At 39.2% G+C, this 22,558-nt stretch overlaps 1 protein-coding gene across 1 annotated transcript in view; it reads right to left on the minus strand.

The window, feature by feature from the left end:
- Positions 1-22,558, minus strand: part of Wwc2 (WW and C2 domain containing 2) — a 176,509-nt gene that overhangs the window by 9,428 nt on the left and 144,523 nt on the right. Inside the window, exons 15-21 of the mRNA XM_070016431.1 lie at positions 22,296-22,488; positions 19,838-20,002; positions 15,582-15,706; positions 13,373-13,571; positions 11,895-12,059; positions 10,633-10,725; positions 7,037-7,279 (exon numbers count right to left, since the gene is read on the minus strand). Coding sequence (XP_069872532.1) covers positions 7,037-7,279; positions 10,633-10,725; positions 11,895-12,059; positions 13,373-13,571; positions 15,582-15,706; positions 19,838-20,002; positions 22,296-22,488 — 1,183 coding nt within the window. The remainder of the gene's footprint in view (positions 1-7,036; positions 7,280-10,632; positions 10,726-11,894; positions 12,060-13,372; positions 13,572-15,581; positions 15,707-19,837; positions 20,003-22,295; positions 22,489-22,558) is intronic.

Here is a 22,558-nt window from a genome sequence, read left to right on the forward strand (position 1 = left end):
AACCTCCTATAATAGGACATCCTTAGTATTTTGCTGATGAGAATAATCCACTGCAATGACTTCTGATTTTCTCTATCACAAAATATGCCCTTTACCACGTTTTTAAAATACCATTCCCCTTTTGCAAAGTTTTGTCTATAAAAGCAGCCTATATTTTAAAGTAATCATTCTTTCAATAGCTTTGTAACTGATGGGGTAATCACTTAGAGCTCATGAATTTATGTAATTCAGGTTCAAGGGGATATTTTAGATGCTTGATCAATCTCTGCTTTAGTAAATGGGTGACTTCAACAGGTCCCAGGAAGGCTTAAAATGCACAAAGAAATGTGGTTTATCAAATTACTAAATTAGTAATTATACTAAAGTACTGCTGCTATTCAAATTCTTCCGTCTTACTATAAGACTCAATCAATCTTGAAATAACCATGTGCTGATTGACTCAACAAAACACATCAGGAAAAGCCAAAGAAAGAACACATGTGGTAGACTATATGTAGGTAAGACCACTTGACTCAGTCTTTAGCCGGAAATATATTAAACCAGTTCAGAAATATAATGGGCTGCCGAGTTCGCTTCCATTACATAGACCAGACCAGGATTCTACCACATCCCCCAGAGAGCACTATTCTGACTGCTCCTCTAAGTAATCCAATGTCTGCTGACATTTGCAAATACTGTGGTGACTGGAAAATTACTTTGAAACCTGGCCGTATTTTACACAAAATAAGATTGCATGAAGACATTCCCTTTCCTTCTGAATACACACTTCATACAAAATTGTATTAGTCCCAGTGTCTATAGATTTATATCTCTACCTGTATCAAGAACCTTCTCTAAAATCTGGGTGATACAGTGCAGAATTTTTACCGGCTGTTGATCAATCATAATCAACTTTGTAGGCAGTTAAATCTCAATACTGAATATTTGACCAGAACCATTAGAATTTATTTTTTGTTAAATGAGGTATGTTTATATGTTTGATATGGTTTTTGGTAGGTACTAATTCTTACAAGTATTAACATATGTTTTACTTGAAGCTTTAAAAAAGTCTAGCACCACAAAAGTTTGGCATTTGGACAGGGAAACATTGGGGGTGGGGTGGGGAGGGGGATTTCTGCTTTGTAAGCAACACGGGCTCCTTTGGAAGAACACCAGTCCTCTCCTGGCAAACAACTCCCTCTTGCCTGGCTCCTGAGGACCAGAAGCCACTCCCTAAGCCCCAGAGGCCAGCCGAGGATGATTAACCTGCAGTTTACATGACAGGAGTCTGACTTGCAGAAAGATCCAGTGATTTACTCACCATCCTGTAAAGAAATCTAATGGAAACAAGGAAGACAATCCCATCTTAATTTGCAGTCCTCAGCTTCTGCTCCGCTTCCTAAGGGGGTTGTACAGTACATGCGGACACTAACTAAGATTCACTATTTATGGCAAGCTACAAGAGAGACTTCCAGCCACAGAGGAGGAAGGTTATGGAGTGTGACCCTGACACCTGACAGCTTTCCCTGCCAAAGGAGGCAGAGCCAGGATGAGCTGCTGCCTTCGATTCACTGCTTTTTTGGGAGCCATATTTTTTTTTATGGGAACTGGCAGGCTCTTGGCTCATCGTTAGGCACTTTATGATCATCCTGCTGAATATCTCACAAATCCTCAACACTGTGGGGAAATGGTGGGAAGGAAAGGGGTGTGTGTGTGTGTGTGTGTGTGTGCGCGTGCGTGCATGCGTGCGTGCGTGTGTGTGTGTGTGTGTGTGTCTGTTGGAGTGCCCATGAACATAACAAGTGAATGAAAGAAGTGAAGGGAAAGCAGGAGAGATACATCAATGGTTATTAGCAGTTTCTGCAGCCACAATGAAAGGTGCAGAATGAAAGTCTATATTTTCACAGAGGTGGTTCTGACAAATCTCAGTGAGAAAGTGCATGATACAGTTTATATATCTACAAAGGGAATTAAAATAAAGATAAAAACCTATCTGTGCTCAGATAGTCAAATCACTTTCAAAGCAGCATAAATGTACCCTGTTTTGTGAGTTCTTTCCTGTTTCCTGATATAAAATGCTATGAGACGGAACATGGAGGGACAGAGGGCCTGGCCTCTGCTGTGGTCTGAATGTCTGCCCCTCCCAAACTTGTGCTGAAATTTAACTGCCGTTGTAACAATATGAAGAGATGATCAGATCATGAGGGGATCACCCTCCTTGGGTGGATTTAGTGCCCTTCCATTCTCCACTGTACCAGGCTCTGCTGCAATCGTAAGTGAAAGCTCATCAGTGTCTGTTCCCTTATTACCTTGGTGTGCAAAATGAAACCAACTAACTACTGGCTCACTAGAATAATATAGATCAGAAATCTGTTATGATAACTAAATTTCTAGGCTAGCAGGTGCTCACACTTGTTATTCTAGCTACTAGGTGAGGCTGAGATCAAGAGAATCACAGTTTGAAGCTAGCTGGGGCAAAAAGTTCATGAGACTCCCTAATCTTAACCAACAAAAGGTGGGTGTGGTGGAGTGCAAGTGTCATCCCATAAGAAAAGTAAATAGAAGAACCACGGTATAGGATGCTAGGCAAAACCCATGACTATCTCAAAAAATAAACAGAGCAAAAAAGGGGCTTAGGTGTGGCTCAAGTGACACAGTATCTATCTAGCAATTATAAGGTGTTAAGTACAAATCTCAGTACCAACACCACCAAAAAGAGATCACTACATTTCTAATCAATGTAACCTATTTTCAGATGATTGTAATCATCCACAAGTCAATATCTAAAGTACCATTTTACCAAAGAGAATTCTAAAGTGTCACTCTCTCTAAGACAGTTTCCAAAACAGGAATGAAACTTGCTTGTATCCTATATTAGATAAGATAGGGAAATATTGGGTCTGAAATCTTTGTTTTCCTTTTTCTTTGTGTGCTGAAGAGGGAACCCAGGGCCTTATGTATACCAGGCAAGCGACCTACTATTGAGTTATATCACCTCACTCCTGAAGCTTTAGAATTCTTACTCCAACTCATAAAGGGCTGTGATATTCAGAGTACGCCTGGGAAGTTTTGAGCTCTAGAGACCTGATTTTGCCTTATATAAGTGACCATTGCCACACAGGTAACAGAAGCCTGTTCTGTGAGCAAAATGCACAGGTGTGACATGAACTCTACAGCAAGGCTAATGGTCTTCAGCTTTGATCCCAAGTAGTTATGCTTTGTTGAGCTTTTTAAGAATCAAATAGCTCATACAGATCTGGCAGCATCTTTCTGGAGACTAGTTCCAAGGCAAGCATGGGAAATGGCAAGTGCAAGCCTGAATCAGTCACAGGAGTTAGGATTTCCTAGGGACTCAGTTTAAGATGTCGCTGATTTGTACTTTACCCTCAACTCTCCTGGGCTGTTTTGTCACTAGCATCTTATGCAATGATCTCAGTCACCAGCTGGGAAAATAATTACAATGACAAGGCAAAAGTGGCCAGTGCACACTTCTAGGGTGCCCAGGTCCCTAAGACCCCTTGTTTGTTTCTATTTCTCATGCTTGCCATACCAACCTGTCATGCTGTTCTAGTAACAAAAATAATCAAGAATATCAGGCAGACTTTTGAACATAATACTAAGTTGAACTAGCTACTACCTGATGAGGCAGAGGCAGAGACACAGAGAGAGAGAGAGAGACAGGGAGAGAGAGAGAGACACACACACACACAGAGAAACACAGAGAGGATGAGACACACCCTTCCAAGGCACACCTAGTGACCTACTTCCTCCAATGGCTCCGTCTTCTAACAGCCCATTTACACAGGCTATTCTATTGATGAGGTTAGTACCCTCAAGATCTCATGACTTTTCAATGTGACACCAGCTGGGGACCAAGTCTTTTGGGAAGATGCTTCACATTCAAAGCCTAACCAACAATCAATGTCGTCAGAGGACTAGTTTTTGCTTTATTGAGGTTCTTCACAATAGAGATTAGTTATTAAAACAAACTAAAATAATAAGCACTTTCTAATAACTCAGAATTCATTATTAAGTAAAAACAAAGTTGTTTCCAAGTTTCTTTTATAATTATTGATACTTAAGGATCTAAAATTTCCTCAAAACAAACTAGAAACCATCAATCAATAAAACCCCAAAAGATATGAAGTTCTGTTTATATAGCTGTAAAACTCCAACTCTAAAAGCTTTTGACTCATCAGAGTCAAAAGGGCACATTTTTCTATGCTAATAAAGTTGGTCCCAGAGAACACATTTGAATTTATTTCTGATCCTGAAAAGATCCAAAAAGAGCCAGGTGCCTGTGGCTCATGCATACTATAATCCTAGCTACTCAGGAGGCTGAGATCTGAGGATCAAGGTTCAAAGCCAGCCTGGGCAGGAAAGTTGGTGAGACTCTTATCTCCAATTAACTACCAGAAAACTGGAAGTGGCATTGTGGTTCAAATGGTAAAGCACTTGTCTTGAGCTGAAGAGCTCAGGGACAGCACCCAGGCCCAGAGTTCAAGACCCAGGACTGACAAAACAAAAACAAAAACAAAATAAAAAACAAACAACAACAAAAAAAGGTCCAAGAGAAGGCACAGGTGGGCTCATTCCTGTAATCGTAGCTACTCAGGAGGATTGTGGTTTGAAGCCAGTCAAACAAGGAAGTTCAAGAGACTAGCTCCAGTAAAAGACCCAGAAAGATTTTTTTTTTTTGCTTGTTTTGGCCGGTCATGGGGCCTGAACCCTGGGCCTGGGCACTGTCCCTCAGCTCTTCAGCTCAAGGCTAGTGCTCTACCACGAGTCATAGCGCCACTTCTGGCTTTTTTTCTTTTTGCTTATGTGGTGCTGAGGAATCGAACCCAGGGCCTCATGCATGCAAGGCAAGCACTCTACCACGGAGCCACCTTCCCAGCCCCCCAGAAAGATTCTTATCAAGGTTACAAACAGTATAACAATAAAATTGTATTTTAAAAAGAATGTAATAGTAGATCCTTCCATTTTGTGAAGTCACAGTCTTCTGTGGGCCAACTCTCTGGTAGGCTCTTGGTCAAAGAACTTTCAGTGACTGGCATTTATCTGGGCCTGCACTAATACAGCGTTCTGAGCCTATCGGGTCTCTCCAAGTGTGAATGCTCTTCCTGACCACAACATTTCCCCCAGAAGAGACCAGTCTTACAGGCCTGGCATACCTGGGTCTCCTCCTTTTTGTTTGTTTTTGTTTTTTGGGGTGCACTACTGGGGAATGAACTCAGGGCCTTTCCCTTATGCTAGGCAAGAGCTCTGCCACAAGATCCATACCTTCAGCCCTCTTGTTTATATTTTTCAGATAGAGTCTTGCTAACTTTTGTGTGGGTTAGCTTTGAACTTGCAATCCTCCTGCCTCCATTGCCAGAGTAGCTGGGATTACAAGCATGAGTCACCATACCCAGCTAGGTACTAATATGCTTTGTTGCTTAGAGCTCCTGTGATAGACAATTTGCTCCAGGAAAGTTAGAATGAACTTGTGACTTTAAATGAGCATCATTATTCCACAATACTGTGAATTTCCGGAAATTAAGTAATCACTTAATCACAATCAAAAAAAAAAAAAAAAAAAGAACCTTGGGGAAGGGAGGGAGGGAGGGGATGGTAGGGGGAAAACAATGGAGGGGGTAACAATGTTCAAGAGGAAGTGTACTCATTACCTCACTCATGTAACTGTAACCCTCTGTATAGTATCTTTACAATAAAAAAATTAAAAAAAATTACTGATATCCATTTGATTCTTGAAATTCATTATTAAACTTCTGAGTTCCACTTAGTAATGTTACCACTAGTTAAATGACTTAAATGTTCCCAATAGTATTGCAACTAGAAGATTCAAAAGCAATTTATGTGGTGCTGGAAATATTGCTTAGTGGTAGAGTGCTTGCCTAGCACGCAGGAAGCCTTGGGTTCGACTCCTCAGCACCACATAAACAGAAAAAGCCGGAAGTGGGGCTGTGGCTCAAGTAGTAGAGTGCTAGCCTTGAGCAAAAGAAGCTCAAGGACAGTGGTCAGGCCCTGAGTTCAAGCCCCAGGACTGGCAAAAAAAAAAAAAAAGAAAAAGAAGTTTATGTTATAAACATTTTCTATTAGTTCAAGGATACTCATGGACTCCATTTCAGATTCCTACCCAAAGAAGTTGAAAGAAAGTAATATTTCAGCATTTATAATATTTTAGCTATAGGAAAAGTTCTATTTATGGATTACATATGGATGTGAATATACTTTCCTCTGTCAAAATACAAATACTAATCCTGGGAAAACAAGTCAATTTCATATTTTGCAGATTTAAAAAAATTCAGTAATATTAGGTGACAGAATATTAGAAACAGTCCTTTTTTTAAAACTTTGGGCCTGGGTGCTGTCCCTCTGCTCTTCAGCTCAAGGCAAGCGCTCTACCACTTGCGCCACAGCACAGCTTCCAGAAACAGTCCTTTTTAAGGAGTCTACTTTTGCTGGGCATGGTGGTACATCCCTGAACTCCTTTCACTTTGGAGACTGAGGTAGGAACATTGAAAATTTAAGGTCAACTTGAGCTACATGGTGTGCCCTGGTCAAAAGAAAAATAAATTCTACAAACTCTGTTTTTTAAAATCAGTAATTTTTTTATATTATTTTGTGTAAATGTTTATAGGGTGAAACGAAGAGAGAATATCAAGAGGTTATGACCTCGAAATTAGGAAAGAAGGAGGAAAGCCAGGAGCATTAAAACCAGCAATGTAGTTAGAATTAGTGGGGCTAATGAGTCCAGAGGGTTAGTCATCGAAAATTCAAAGATACTATGTCATTCGTTGAGCCAGGGGAAATGCTGAGGAGGAATGCCAGGACCATACTCTTGCTGCCACACTTCCTTCCTGCAGGTGTGTAAGTGGGGTATCTTATCTACCGCCTGGTGGTGGCAATGTTTTAGCAATATTCCAGGTTTAAAAAAATGCCCTCCAACTGTGGGGAAGGGCATGTTGCAAGGCCCAGAATACAGATGCAAAGAGGAATAAACTGGGAACCTCCCACATGGAAGGCTGAACCAGGATGGGCACGGGAGGCGTACCTGCTTCTCGGCTTGTTTCAGGAGCTTCTGGAATCGCTCGTCCTCCAGCACACCCGGGGGAAGGTCCGTCTCTCCTTGAGCTTTCAGCTCCTCCAGCTTTTGCCGTAAGTCCCTCAGGGCCTGCAGCTCATCGTTGAGGCGACTCTGGCGGGTGAGAGAGGCCTGAAGGTCCAGTTCTAGGTCAAGAGATGTGCGCACAGGACATTCTTGGGCTGTCCTTCTGAGGACTGGCTGGCAAACCGTCTGGAGGAGTAGAAAACACAATACCCTTGTTACGTACGTAGGCATTATCCTGCCTGTTCTTGCTAGCACATGATGGGACTGGTTTTCCTTGCTTCCTAGGAGGGTATAACCAGGCCCTGAGGCTTGTTCTGGTCACCATACAAGGTGAGCAGGAGAGGTGTGTATCACTTTCAGGCACAGGCCTGTACAAACTCAGGAGAGATCTGCACATTTCTGTCTCCACCTCAAATGACAGCAAAGAACCAGACATGGAATCTACCTGACTGAGATATGTTTCAAAGACTTTGAAGAATGGTATAAGACAGTAAGCAACCTGTAAACTGTGAATCTTAAGTGCCACAAGAAGTCAGATGAAGGACAGGTCAGAACCAAACCAGGCTGGGTAAGAAGGCATCAGTACAGAGTACAGGGAAGTATTTCTTGCCTATATTCTCAGCAGTGGGAGAGGAAAAGAAGAGATTCCTGGCTGGGATGGTGGCTCAGTGGTAGAGCGCTTGCCTTGCATGCCTGAGGCTCTGGGTTCGATTCCTCAGCACCACATAAGCAAAAAGAAAAAAGCTGGAAGTGACGCTGTTGCTCAAGTGGGTAGAGCGCTAGCCTTGAGCTGAAGAGCTGAGGGACAGCGCCCAGGCCCAGAGTTCATGCCCCACAACCGGACCCAAAAAAAACCAAACAAACAAAAACAAAGAAGAGATTCCTCACAGGAATTGGTACTCTGTGAGGGGAGAGAGGGGGACCTCAAATATGGTAAGTGGTCTAGTTTAAAGATCTGGGTCAAGTGTGGGGCTCATGACAGACAGAAGGGAAAAGGCCCAATTGAGCCTGTCCTTTATTTCAGGGCCTTGGCCCAAGTTGGGATAGCTTTGACTGTCTCCTCCTAGCCTTTTACCTCTTTGTAACAACTTGATGTTTGCTAGATAATTAGGCTTCTGTAACACATTTGAACCACAGCTCTAATCTGGCTTTTTGGTAGTTAATTTGAAGATAAGAGCCTCAAGGGTTTTCCTGCCCTACCTGGTTTGAACCACTATCTTCAGATCTCAGCCTCCTTAGTAGCTAGGATTACAGGCATGAGCTACCAGCACCCAGCCATGCAGTCTTTCTAATGTGCAGTGGTGTGCTGGTATATGTCTAATAATATCTTCAAAGTATTCATGTAATATCACTGACATGAAAAGAGACATGCACAACTGATTCTTGTGAGCCGGATGAAGAGGTCCAGCACCCCAACGCCAAGGGCATAAATCCCTAAGCCTGCCTCCTACTTGGGTGCATCTTGCACTGTGTTTTGCCAATGCTTTATTCTCTTAGTCTCCCTACACTATTTTCATACTGCAGTTCCTATCAGAATTTACTCTCTGCTCATTTCCATACCTGCTTCCTTAAAAACAATTTAAAAATCGTAATTTATGCAGTGTTTCGGGATTAACCTCTGTCTGGTTCAAGTATGTCTATGAACTTAGTTTATAAGTAACCTGCACGTTTTCAGCTTCACTTAGCAACACTTCTGGTTAAAATGTCTCTAAAGTAGGAAGACAAGTGACTTAGAAAGGCGGTAAGAAGAATTTTCATTCTAGATGATGGAAATTTTGGTGCTTTCAAGCACATTAAGTGTGGAAATCTTTAAGATTTACACTGTATATTTTCCTTGAAATGCTCAATGCTAAATAAATGTCAGCATATTGACCTTCAAGTTTTATATATATATATATATAGTTACAGTTATTTATTAATTTATTTTTGGTGCCAGTCCTGAGGCTTAAACTCCTGGGGCTTGGTTGCTGTCCCTGAGCTTTTGTGCTTAAGGGTAAGGCTCTACTACTTGAGCCACAGCTCCACTTCTGGCTTTTTCTTCTTTTTTGATATGTACCTCATTTGGCCTTTCCTCCCTGGGCTGGCTTGAACCTTGATACTCAGATCTCAGTCTCCTAAGTAGCTAGGATTACAGGCACAAGCCACTGGCATCAGCTAGGAGTTATGTTTTTATTACCTTCAGGTAAGTAGGAAGTTAAACCAAGGGGCCGTTATCTAGTTGTGTGTTTAGTACTTTGCACATGGTGCTGCTAGAAATGATGAATACAGCTCACCTTCCCAGGTCCCTCCTAACCTGCCCTGTGTGGTTCCCTGTTCATGTATTTCAGAGTACCTAGTGCTTGCTTATCACTTCCCCATACCACCCACCTATGAATTGCTCTACAGCTACCATTTTCCCTCTGACACGTTAGCCAGGGGTCAAGGCCCAAACTGCCCTTGATGCCTCTGACTCTTCTGCACACATCTGGGCCCCTCTCCTGGATGATGGACTCCTGTCGGCAGCCAACTCACTGTCGACAGAGTTCAGCACACCGTGTTCCGTGCTTATCGAGTAACGTATCTTAAGCCAGAATGGGAATAGCAAACAAGTAGTTTTCTTTTAGTATTTCAGCTGGTTGAAGTAAACGGGAATTTGTGAGCCATCTGAACTGTCCAACCTTTTAAATATTTTATCAGACTTTCCCTTCAAGATCATCTAGAGGTTGCTGGCCTCCAGGAACACTTGACCCACTCAACAGTAACTTTAACCTTCTATGAATAACTGTTTAAGCAAGTTACAACATCTGCGCTAAAAAATAATAAAGAAAAATAGAAACACATGACCTATGTAATTGTCCCTCTGAGGAGCGCTTGCTTGGGGAGGTGCCAGGCTTCCTTCCCACTCCTCCCACACTGAACCAGATGTGATGCAGTGAGAGAGCGCAGCCACTGTTGGAAATGTGTTCAAATTGAAGTTCTGTTTCTAAAGAGTACCAGGAAATGGAAACAAGTTGTTTTGTTTTTGGGGGAGGGGGGTACAGGAATGGTGGGAGGAAGGGTATACCAAGTGCAGTTAGTGTATTCAGTGTACACAATGTAAAAAATAAACTAAGTAACATGTGGGTAGGGATGGAAGGGGGGAATGTGGGAGAACAAAGGAAGGGGTGACACTGTCCAGGAAGCAATGTACTCATAACCTGATTTATGGAATTGTAATACCTTTGTATAACTTCTTAATATTCACAACTTCTAAAAAGAAAGAAGCAATGTGTTCAAACCACTGGCACACTAAGAGGCTCAGTATGCCCCTTCTTTGGAGACCCTGTACTCTTAATTTCTAGCCTTAAACATCACGAGTTCTAAACCAGCAATAGGCAAATGAATCCTTTCAAGTACATCCTCTCCCTGGCTCCCCAATTGACTTAGCAACAGTATTTTTGTATGACTATACTGTCCGACAGCAAGGAGCACTAATATGCAACTCTTCTGGAATTTACTCTTGGCAATTTATGAATCTGGATGGGTCTGGGATGGTGTGAGGTGACTGAGGACATACATACCCTTTTGACACGCAGGCTACGCCGCTCAGTGGAGTTTCTCACAAACAGTGATTTTTTAGCCAATGTGGAACTGTCACTGTCACTCCGATTTAACTGTCAACAAAGATTTTTAAAAAGGTCACTGTATAAGAGAGTACCAGTAGAAATGAGAATCAAGAGGTTTACCAAATAAAATAAATACATATAATATAAACTATTACCCCACCACCACTAAGCTACATCCTTAGCTCATGACTTAATTACTTGAAGAAAATCCTCCCCAAATACATTATTCCCAGTTCTATAGTTTAGTAGCTTTTTTTTTTCCTGGAAAACGTTTCAGTAACCGCCTTTTGACAGTTATTATCCAAAGTGCTATGTTATTATATATTGTTTAAAATAAAATGATGCTTTGTACTTTTAACTAGTACTTGTTTGTTTAAAGAAGCTTTACAGAGCTCACCTTCAGAGTTAAGACAGTTTAGCTCTCTGGAATAGTCTAGGTTGAGGGAGCCCATGCCTCACCCCTCTGCTCAATGTCAAATTATGAAGGAAGCCTCTTCTGGGCTCTACTTCCCATTCTCAACTCCTTAACTTGTGCTACTGTCTTCCTCAGCCTTGATTCTCACCCAAGATATCTACCCATCATATTCCTGGCTCACTGAAAAGAATGAAAGTTCTACAAGGTGCAGAAATGAAAAGTATCTACAAATATTTTTGACTAGAATGAATAAATTTGGATTTTTAAAAGCATCTTTAACCCATTTATGAAACCTATCTCACTATAAATCATAAATACTTCTAGAAACAGAATTTGGAAAACAATGGAAATCCCATAATTTTCTTCACGGAACTATAAGCCTGATTGGGTCCAGAGGTATTTAAACAGAATTTCTGTTCTAAAATCCAATTTGTAAGTTTCATTTCAGCAAAATGAACATGTTGTGAAGTGCAGATGATATTGAGCAAAAGTAGGCAAAACAGACTTGAAGCTTTAATGTTTCTAAACATAAAAATCCAAAAAATTCTTAGCACTGAGATCTTAAATTCCACTTACTTGCCAAATCAATAACATTAGAACCAACAGGACATGAAATTTGTGGAAACAGAAACCAACAAGAACCCTCAGCGTGTGATACTCTATACACATATTTCCAAGCATTTTCAGCCACAGTATCTGTAGTCAGACTGTCCTATGGACAATCTCTTCTCATGAATGGGCCACTTATGATAGGACAGACAGCTACAGTTCCTAGTGCCTCATCTGAGTACTGTCACCTTACCCTGCAGACGTACTGGCTCCGTTCACCCGGGGAAAAGGTTTGCGAGCGCACAATCACGCTGCTCCTTACGAAGGGATGCTGTCGAGAGCTCAGGCTGCTCCGCTCTTTGGGACGCACTGCCACGCTGTCATGAACTGCTTCATCAGTATTTGTCTCTTTATCAACCTAAAAGAGAAGGTGGCAAGTTTTCTGGAACTGAGAGTTGTGTGTACATTTATTTATACTCCTTTCCTAATGATGCTAAACAGGAACTTGTCTAGCACTGAGGATGTCCCTTTGAGAAAGACATGCATAATAGGACACAGTACTTCTGAGGAGAAATGGGAGAATGGTGTTCTACATTATTCTCAGAAAGTAAGTAGGTAGGATGATAGCTGTTCAATGAGGTAAAGCACAAATAGAGGTGTTACAGTAATAGGCCAGATGTAAAATGAAGATTTAGACTTAAACAGGTTCTACAAAGAATGCTATTTGGGAAAATATCATCATTAAACAGTATCTAATTTTCAGGTGAGTTTTGTTTTCCAAGAATAAATGATTATTAAATAATAAATATTGCATGGCATGGTGGTGTATTTCTGCATTCTCAGCTATAGGAGGTAAAGGCAGGAGAATGGAGAATTTAGGACTAGGATAATGTGGCCCAACTAAGAGAGCCTTTGCCTAGCATGTAGCATGCTAGGTTCAATCCCTAGTAGCATTTGCACATGCTAGTAAACCAATACATGTGTACATGCGTGCACCTCCCACCCAATAATAAATAAATTAAATAAATAAAACCAAAGGACTGGCATTTTTAAAATTCCATTACCAACATCCTGTGTGTTGGCATCCTCAAAGCTTACAGACTTACTCTAAGCTGTTTGGGAATGGCCTCAACACACTCCTCACTTAAGAGAGAAGTTGCTTGTTTTCTAATATGGTTGGTACTAGTGGCTTGAACTAAGTTATTCACCATCGTCACAGATTTCAATCAGAATTCCAACTAATCAAAATCAACTTCAAATATTTACTTCATTCTTGAAATAAAGTTTGAACCCTGATATAATTTTGTCAAGAAAATTATTCAAGAAATTCAGGAAAACCATTAAAAAAAATTTTTTGATAGGGTCTTACTTACGACAGAGTAGAGGTTGGCTTTGAATCTGTGATTCTGCCTCAACTTCCTAAGTGCTGGGATAATCAGCGTATTATAGGATGCATTACCATGGCCAGTTTTAAAAATATTATTAGTATTCACAGAATGCTGGTAGAAAGTAACTAGCATTGTTTTCTTTTATCAAGTGAAGAATCAGTATTTTGGGCCCATTAGAAAAATTTACATTTACAATGCTTCTCAGCAATTATCCTTATATAAGCCTTCAACTTTTGGATCAAAATCCTGACACAGCATTACACCGGAAGAGATAAGCATCCTCTGAGTCTACACAGTGCCTGGAAGGTTCTGTTTCAGGGCAGGAGAAGAGCGGAATATTCACCAGGGTGGGAATTCCAGTCGGTGGCTGACTTCTACAGTCTTTGGCACACTCCTTTTCCTTCTGACAGCTATCTTCTCTCATCTGCAGCACATTGGTGCTTGAACTTAAGTCTTCTGTACAACTAGTGCCTTTTACCAGTTTAACTGCAGTCTCTTTTTCAGCCACAATTTTGTCAGAGGCCTCTCTTAGCATTGTTAACCTATGTTGAAAAATAAATAAATAAATAAAACACACTTTAAGCCAAGTACTTCACAACCAGTGCAACCTGGGAAATAAACAATAGATTCAAGCTCTTCTTTGGCTCATAAAAAAGAAAAAAAAAAGAGAAAGAAAATTCACAAAATAAATAATCATTTTATGCTCTAGCCACCTGGAGCAAAGTTACCATAGTGTTACTAAAAATTTAAGACTTAAGAAATCTGACCTAATTTCTAGATGTTAAAATAGAAATATTATTAAAATCACAAATAAAGTTAACCTCAGCACTTAAAAATACTGATTTCTTTTAAACTCAACTTCATGTGAGCTATTAATTTACTATAAAATAAACCATAGAAGAGAATGGCTTACTCTCAGCTAAGAGTGAATAAACACCTATAGATAAAAACACCATTACTGACTGTGCTCACAATCTAGCAGAGGCAGCCCTACATAAAAGGAGTTACTACTAATCACCTGAAGATCCAATGTCACACGGCCCCATCTCTAATAGAAGCCATGACACAGATTCTGATGGTATTAAGCATGGTGTTTGGAATATGAAGACAGTCTATGTTTGGAATATGAAGACAGTGCTGGGATGGTTCAGAATTCCTCATGCTTTGTTGAGTTTCATGCTTGTTGTATAGAAATATTTTCTGCCCACTGATACCTAATGCTGAACCGTGTGTGTTGTGTGGGCATGCGTGCATGTACATTCTGGAGCTTGAACTCATGGCCTGGTACTGTCTTTCAAGGCTAGTGCTGTACCACTTGAGCCACAGCTCCACTTCTGGCTTTTTGGTGATTAACTGGAGATGAGTCTCACAGTCTTTTCTACACAGGCGGCTTTGAACTACAATCCTCAGATATCAGCCTCCTGAGTAAATAGGATTATAGGTGAAAGCCATTGGCACCTGGTCTAACTGCTGAACTTGAACTGCAATTGGTGGCATATAGACAAAAATGGTACCATCTAGTTTCGTTAAATGTCTGGCCATGAAACAAGGGGAAAAAAGCAATGATTAAGTTATAAGTTCTTTTATTTACATGCTAAGAATTTTTTTGAAATATGTGTGAAATAAGTTATATTTTACAAACATGAAAAAAGCTTAGTATTTAAAGACACTGTGAGACCTTATAAATCACTCTCATAATTTTGTTCTGCAGTGCTGTTATTATTTATTATCTAGGACTTTTGATATGCCAAAAGTCTCTGTATATTTTTATCACTATTGTAGACCTTTGTTCTACATGTTCATGATTGGTTATTTATGATAAACTCTGGGCTTCTAACAAGTTTAATGTATGCATATTTACATATACACAAAAGATTAATATATGGGTTAAGAGTAGTTCAATCAAACAGTATAAGCAACTATATATAGCAAGATTAATCCCAACAAATTACACACTGTATATACTTAAAACCTGAAGCATTCATTAGAATTTGATTTTACAAAATAGTGCAAACCAGGAAAGACAGATCTCTGTATGTATGTATGTATGTATGTATGTATGTATGTATGTATGTATGTATGTATATGTATGTATACACACACACACACACACATTAGTCTGGATTTTTTTTTTAAAGGGTAAAGTATTGACACAGAGGAGGAAGCAAGAAAAGATAAAAGTATTGAAATGTCTATTTGAAGCTACTTTCTGTGTCATACCACCACCTAAATGAACTTATGAAGAAAAAGAGAGCCAGTTATAACTTACTTATGACTATACAATAAGCTACCATATTTTTCAAAATTGACAGCTTAGTCTTACCTTAGAAAACATTGTTAAAAATTACTTGAAGAATAAAAAATCTGGTTAATGTGTTACTTTGTTCACAATCTTGCTATTACCTCCTGTAACTCTCTAGCCACAACTCCTTGAAACTACATTGTTTCTCATAATTCCAGTGCTAAGACATGAAACTATAATCGTTTCCTGAAAGTTTCCCATGAGAAACACCTTAATGTGTTCTCACTAGCAAAAGAAAGCAGCTGTTTACCAATCTCCTTCTAGATCCTGTTGCTCTTCTGCTGGCCCTGTTTCCTCCTCTTCTTCTTGTGCTAATTCTTGTTCCACAGCCAATAGCTCGGCTGATGTTCTTGCAAGTAAGGCTGACACTGCATCCTGAAGAATGTAAAACATATGGCAATTAATATCATATACTCCAAGACACTTACTTGAAATTTCTTCAGATGCAGGCTGATACTTCCAGCTGTGAAGAAGCAGCTTGTACCAGACCCCAACTCTCTTACTGTGAGAATATAAAAGCTGAATGAAATATAACAAAAAGTAATAAATACTCCCAAATTTTGTGAAGCAATGAGGAGTGACCAAGGTTATCAGTACTAGAAGGTTAATGTCCCAGAGAGAAGAGGACCATCACAATTGACACAGTGGCATCTGCAATTCTAGGCATGAGGTACATAGGCTAAAGAGTCTGGCTGCCTCGGACTGCAGCCACAGGGTCAGTCAGATATCTGAGAGGATTGTCACCAAGTGCAAGACTTCAAGGCAGTCCAAGGGTCAGAGGAAATGAAGTGTAAGGTGAGCCCAATATTATACATGAGAATCCTATTAAGGCATGTGCATCTCCTAAACTGTATCTTTGCAGAACAAAAAGCCTCAAACAGTTAAGGAGATATTTCTGCTGTCTCCTAGGGTCTTGGGGAGATAAAAATTGGAAATCTAGCCCCCCAGATGATTCAGGTCATTGTCTCAAACTCAAACTTGACTTCCAGAAGCATGTCTACGGAAGAGATGTGCCATCCAGAGCCTCTACCTTCCCTCATACTAGCCGGCATTCCAGCAAGACTTGGCAGAAAGCCAAAAGAAATGACAAAAGAGGCAGACCCAAAGTGATGTGTACACCGCAGATTTTTGGAGATGGTATTTAAATGTTTACAATTAATAGGCTTTTAAAAAACCTACCAAAATGACAGAAAACTTCACTAGCATAAACACAAGGAAAACCGCATTCATTTGTGAGAATAAAGTTCCTGGGGGAAAAAATCATAGGAAAAAAAATCTAAAAAAGTATCAAAAGATTATTTTTCAAGAACCAGAAGTTAAATTTGTTTTTCAGTAGCTCAACAGAATCAATGAAAACCAGATGACAGAAAGTGGTATCTATAACACGTTCATGGAACACCTGCCCACCTAGAAAACTGAATAAATGCTCAAAATACTTGTCCTTCACAAGTGAAGCCAAAATTGATACCAATACAACTGAGAGGAATATTAAAGGGAATTGTTCAGCAGAAGGTACATGACCCTCGCAGAAGTACAGCAATTCAGAAAGGAAAGAAACTCCATTCGATATGGGAAAGATGTGGGAATATCTGACTACTGATTGTCAATGAAATATCAGTAATGATGTCTTATGGGATTCGAACTTTAAGTCACTAAAATATACTGTAATAATCACACCAAAGAAGTTAAAATTGTGAACTACTGAAGTAAAGGAATTCGTTGAGATTAGTTTCTACGAAGAATTCATGCTGTTATCTCCATGGAAACAAAACAATATATAAAGCAGTCCTGCCTTATCCATGGTTATGCTTGCTATAGTTTTGGTTACCTGTTACCAACCAATCTAAGAATTAAATGGAAAATTCCAGAACTGAGCAACTCATGAACTGTAGGGTGTGAACTCTCTTACTATTTTATTCTGTCCTGTAGAAAATGGATTCTCTTTTGTCCGGTGTATATGCTACCTGCTCATTAGTTACATGGTATTCCTCTCAGGTATAAGATAGAGTGCTGTAGATACACAGAGCTTATGTTCAAATAACTCTTTATGTAGTTTATAATGCCTCTAGATAAGAGTAGTAATGCTGGCAATATAGATATGTCAAAGACAAGTGATAAAAGGTTTAAGTAAATAAGTAAATTTAATAAAGGAAGAAAAAAATCGTATGTGGAATTACTAAGATCTACATTAAGAATAGGATAAAAATGCAATCAAATGCATTTATGCAACACCACCACAAATCAATGAGATCTGATAAATACCTATAGAATATTCCATGTAACAGTGGACTGTGTATTTTTCTCTAGTGCATGAAACTAGCTTCAATAAATTCAAAAGGACTTAAATCTTACCAAGTATATGTTTTGGTATACTGAAGTAAAAGAAATGAGAAGTTAACAAATGTGTGAAAATATTCCTACTTTAAATTGCAAAAAAATAAGAAAGAAAGGGAGGAGGAAAGTTGCTAAAGTAGTGCTTAGAGGAAAAGTTATAGCTGTAAACAGTTATATTAAAAAAGGAAGAAAGGCAGCTGAGCACAAATGGCTTATGCTTGTGGAGGTTGAGATCTGATGGTTGCAGTTAAAAGTCAGCCCTGGCAACGAAGTCCAGAGATACTTATCTCCAATTAACTACCAAAAAGCCAGAAGTGAAGCTGTAGATGAAGTAGAGCATTTAGCCTTAAGTGCAGAGACACTTATCTCCAATTAACTACCAAAAAGCCAGAAGTGAAGTTGTAGTTGAAGTAGAGCATTTAGCCTTAAGTGAAAAAGCTCAGAGACAGCACCCAGGCCCTGAGTTCAAGCCCCAGGATTGGCACAAAAGGAGGAAGAGGATAACAAGAAAGGGAACATCTTAGAAGAGGAGAAAATGTGGAAAGAGAAAACTAAACCAAAAGCAATTAGAAGAAGAGAAAGGAAGAGGGCATATTTATTAACTTTACCATGCGATAATATTATGAAATTGTAAATCAACAAATTAGGTATCTAGCTTTAATGGACAAATTCTTTAAGAGACAAGTATAGAAACTGACTTGAGAACAACATTTTTGAGAGATTCAGATCAGTAATGAGACTGAGTTTTTAAACAAAAAGACTTTAAGCAAGAAAAAGTCCAGACCCAGTGAATGGGCTTCACTTGAATACAATTTTCCAAACTTCTCCAAAAAGTTTAGAAAGGAAGAAAATGGTTCTTAACTCATTTCATGAGGCCAGAATTATCCTGCTGTCAAAAACCAGAGCCAAAGACATTGCAAAGAAAAGAAACTACAGACACAAATGCTCAACAATATTAGCAAACTGAATTACAAACACACAAAAAAATACACACCAAGCCAAGTTGGATTTATCCTAGGAATGGAAGAGTCATTTAACATCTGTATCATTTGAATGAAAGACAAGAACTACATGACCACCTTAGTAGATGTAGAAAAAAGATCCAACAGCTTATTTTAATGATGAAAAACTCAGTATACTATGAAAAGGTTATTTCAGTCTGAAAAAAGGTTATCTATGAAAAACTCACAGCAAAAACTAATAGTGAAAAATTCCTCCCTAAATCAGAAACAAGAGAAGAGTATCTCTCTGAACTATTTATTTTCAATATTGTATTAGAAATTCTATACAGGGCTAATATGCAAAAAAAAAAAAAAAAACACAAAAAATAATTAAATGTACAAAGTTAGAAATGAGGAAGTAAAATTATCTCTACTTGCAAAATATCCTAAGAACTCCACTGAAATCAACTCAAAATAAGAAACAAGTTCTTAATTTGAAGGTTATAGGATACAAGATAAACAGGCAATCAGTTGTACAATGAACCATCTGTAAATGCAATTAATAAAAAGTCTCACAATAGTATCATATAGGAAAAAATACTTAGGAATTAGCTTAAAAGGAGCAATGAAAATTTGGACTCTGAAAACATGGGTGAAGTAAGTTAGGAAAAACTGAAATAAATGAACAGAATATCCCACGTACATGGATGAGAAAACCGTGAAAAATGTTAGGATAACTATATCCTCTTGGATAATGTACAAGTACAATGCTAGCCCTATCAAAACATGTGGCTGTTTCTGGACATCTCAATCTGAAAAACTACAATCAACAGGACTACAGTATGGCTCAAGTGGTACAGTGGCTACCTAGCAAGTATAAGATCCTGAGTACAATCCCCACTACCACCCCTGAGAAAGAAAGAATGCAAAAGTATCAACTGTATAAACTAACAGCAGAAACCACATGTGTGAACACAATATACAAAAATATAAATTCAAATCAAAAGGTTGTCTATGGTAATTGAAAACAATAAAGGCAGTACACAGTGATCTATTTGTAAATCATATTTGAAGCAAAGATGGAAACTATCTTTCTTTTTTCCTTTGGAATCAAAGGCTAAAGGAGAAAAGGAAGATGAAAGTACACAAAAGCCTGCTGGTCTGTCAGTACTATATATTTCATATCACTTTATTATGTTTTAATGATTTTGTTCTCTAAATTCTGACTCACCAAGTCTATGGAATCTACCACCGGCTGGTTTGATTGGAATACAGAGTCTTCGTTTTCTTCTTCATTCTTTTTACAAGGCATTTGTTTGGAAGGAAGCAAATTATACCACAGTGTGAAAATCTCATTGGAAAATGGCAAGTCAGCCAGGCTAATCTGAGTTCCAGCCTATGGGAAATAAGAAAATGAAGGAAAGACAATCAAAAACAAAAACAGAGAGAGAAATCAAATGGTTAAGTTAGTATTTATTACTTTTGATATTATAAAGATTGTTGGGTAAGTCTGACTTTGAGTAGGAATAATATGATACTCATAAGATGTTTTCTATTTTTAGCTCTGACTCAATAATAATAACCAATCCAAAAACCAATTCTAGGATTATTTCATAGCATGATTTTGACATCTTATGATTAAGTATGCAACTTATTAATTTTTAGAAAGATGGGAATATATTTTTAATTAAGTTTACTTTTTTGGCCACTCCTGGGGCTTAAACTCAAGGCCTGGGCACTGTCCCTGAGCTTCTTTTGCTTTTTTTTTTTGGTCTGGTCGTGGGGCCTGAACTCTGGGCCTGGGCGCTGTCCCTCAGCTCTTCAGCTCAAGGCTAGCATGCTACCACTTGAGCCATAGCACCACTTCCGGCTTTTTTTTTCTGCTTATGTGGTGCTGAGGAATCGAACTCAGGGCCTCATGCATGCAAGGCAAGAGCTCTACCACTGAGCCACCTTCCCAGCCCTGCTTCTTTTGCTTAAGGATAGCACTCTACCATACGAGCCACATCTTTACTTCTGGCTTTTTCTGTTTATATGGTACTGAGGAATCGAACCCAGGGCATTTCTTGCCTGCTAGGCAAGGACTCTACCACTACGTTTAAAATTTTTTCCCAGCTAAGTTTAAAACTTTTCAAGCTTCCACTATAGTTTTTTTTAATGATAGTAACTTAATTATTACTCATAATAAAACATCCACCAAAAAATTTAAATGAATGAAAAGTCTCCTTTGGATCTTAAATGAGAAATCAACAAAAAATTTCTTTGGATACGTAAGTGTCTAAAGGAGGTACATGTGAAAGGCTTTCATATTCCACCAGATCATGCATAGCCAGAATCTAAATTCTACCATACTATTTTTAAAGGTTATCAATTAACATAGCTTATTATATAATAAAGCCTTTACGTAGCATAACAAGTCTTTGCTTCCTTCTAACTTTATTACCAAATATTACCATACACTTTAGTTTTTAGAAAAAACAAGAGCCGGGTGCTGGTGGCTCACGCCTGTAATCCTAGCTACTCAGGAGGCTGAGATCTGAGGATCGTGGTTCAAAGCCAGCCCGGGCAGGAGAGACCATGAGACTCCTATCTCCAATAAAACCACCAGAAAACCGGAAGTGGTGCTGTAGCTCAAGTGGTAGAGTGCTCGCCTTGAGCTGAAGAGCTGAGGGACAGCACCCAGGCCCAGAGTTCAAGCCCCACGATTGACAAAAAAAAAAAAAAAAAAGAAAAAGAAAAAACAAGAAGCTGGAAGCAGGGAGCTGATGGCTCACATCTGCAAGCTAAGCTGCTCAAAAGTCTGATATCAGAGGATATAATGATTCAAAGCCAGTTTGGGTAGAAAAGTTTGTGAGAATTTTATCTCTAATTAACCAGCAGAAAGCCAGAAGTGAAGGTCTGCCTCAAGTGGTAGAGTCTATCCTTGAGTAGAAAAAAAAAAATCTAGGTGAGAGCGTGAGATACTGTGTTCAATCCCTATACTGGCATGCACATGCATATGTGTACCCATACACCATGAAAGAAAAAGGAGAAAACTTAATAGTTTTCTATTACTTTTGCTCATCATGAAATGTGTTTCCTACTGACCACAGAGAAAAGTTGCTGTGCTTCTTCCTGGAAGCTCCAGGAAAAGAAACTACAAAAGGGAGCTATGAACTGTCATGCTTCATTTTAATGTGTAACAGTGAATTACATGTGGGATGTCTTTTGGATATCTGGCTCCATCATTCATTAGCTGTGTGACCCTCTCTAAGCAGCTCTTTATCTGAAGAGGGGATAATCACCCCTTACACAAGCAATCTTTCCCCAGATTGTCCTGAGGATTAAAAAGATAATATAGACAGAACATGAGGCACAAGTCGTAGCTTTATGACTAATAAGCACACTCTGCAAAGTGATGGTCATAAAAAGAGATTCTTCTGTGCTCATGGAATAGTAGAAATGGAACACAGCTTTATAGAATAGCAAAGTTTATAAGAAGTCTTAAAAAATCTGAAATATGAGAAAGAGAAAAAGTTATTCCTTCAGAAAAAAAAAAAAAAAGTGAAACCACTATTGGTTGTGTCCCAAGGTGTTGGAAGGTCTGGAGTAGTTTCAAGGCTAGCAAGACAGATAGAAGAAGACATATTCTCACTCAGAACACTGAGCATTGAGTGTTCTATGATGACGGTAACTCTGAAGGCCCCTACCAGGCATTCTTCCCTGCGGTGTTTACTGACGGAGCAAAGATCAACTCGCAGTGTCTTCTGCTGCAAGGCTGTTTGGGAAATGGCCACTCTGAACACGTCATTGAACAACACAGATTCTGTTGGTGCATGGACTTTTGTTCGAAACAGACAGCTGACATCCGCTGAGGAGGGAAGGACAGCAACTCTACAATACCTGCCAAGAGCAAGAGCAGAATGAATTTCATAAGCACTTCAATTACAGTGGATTCAGAGCTAAATCAAAG

This window comes from Dipodomys merriami, unplaced genomic scaffold (genome assembly GCF_024711535.1).
Source record: "Dipodomys merriami isolate MVZ:Mamm:240054 unplaced genomic scaffold, mDipMer1.0.p SCAF_12, whole genome shotgun sequence".
Classification (NCBI taxonomy): domain Eukaryota; kingdom Metazoa; phylum Chordata; class Mammalia; order Rodentia; family Heteromyidae; genus Dipodomys; species Dipodomys merriami.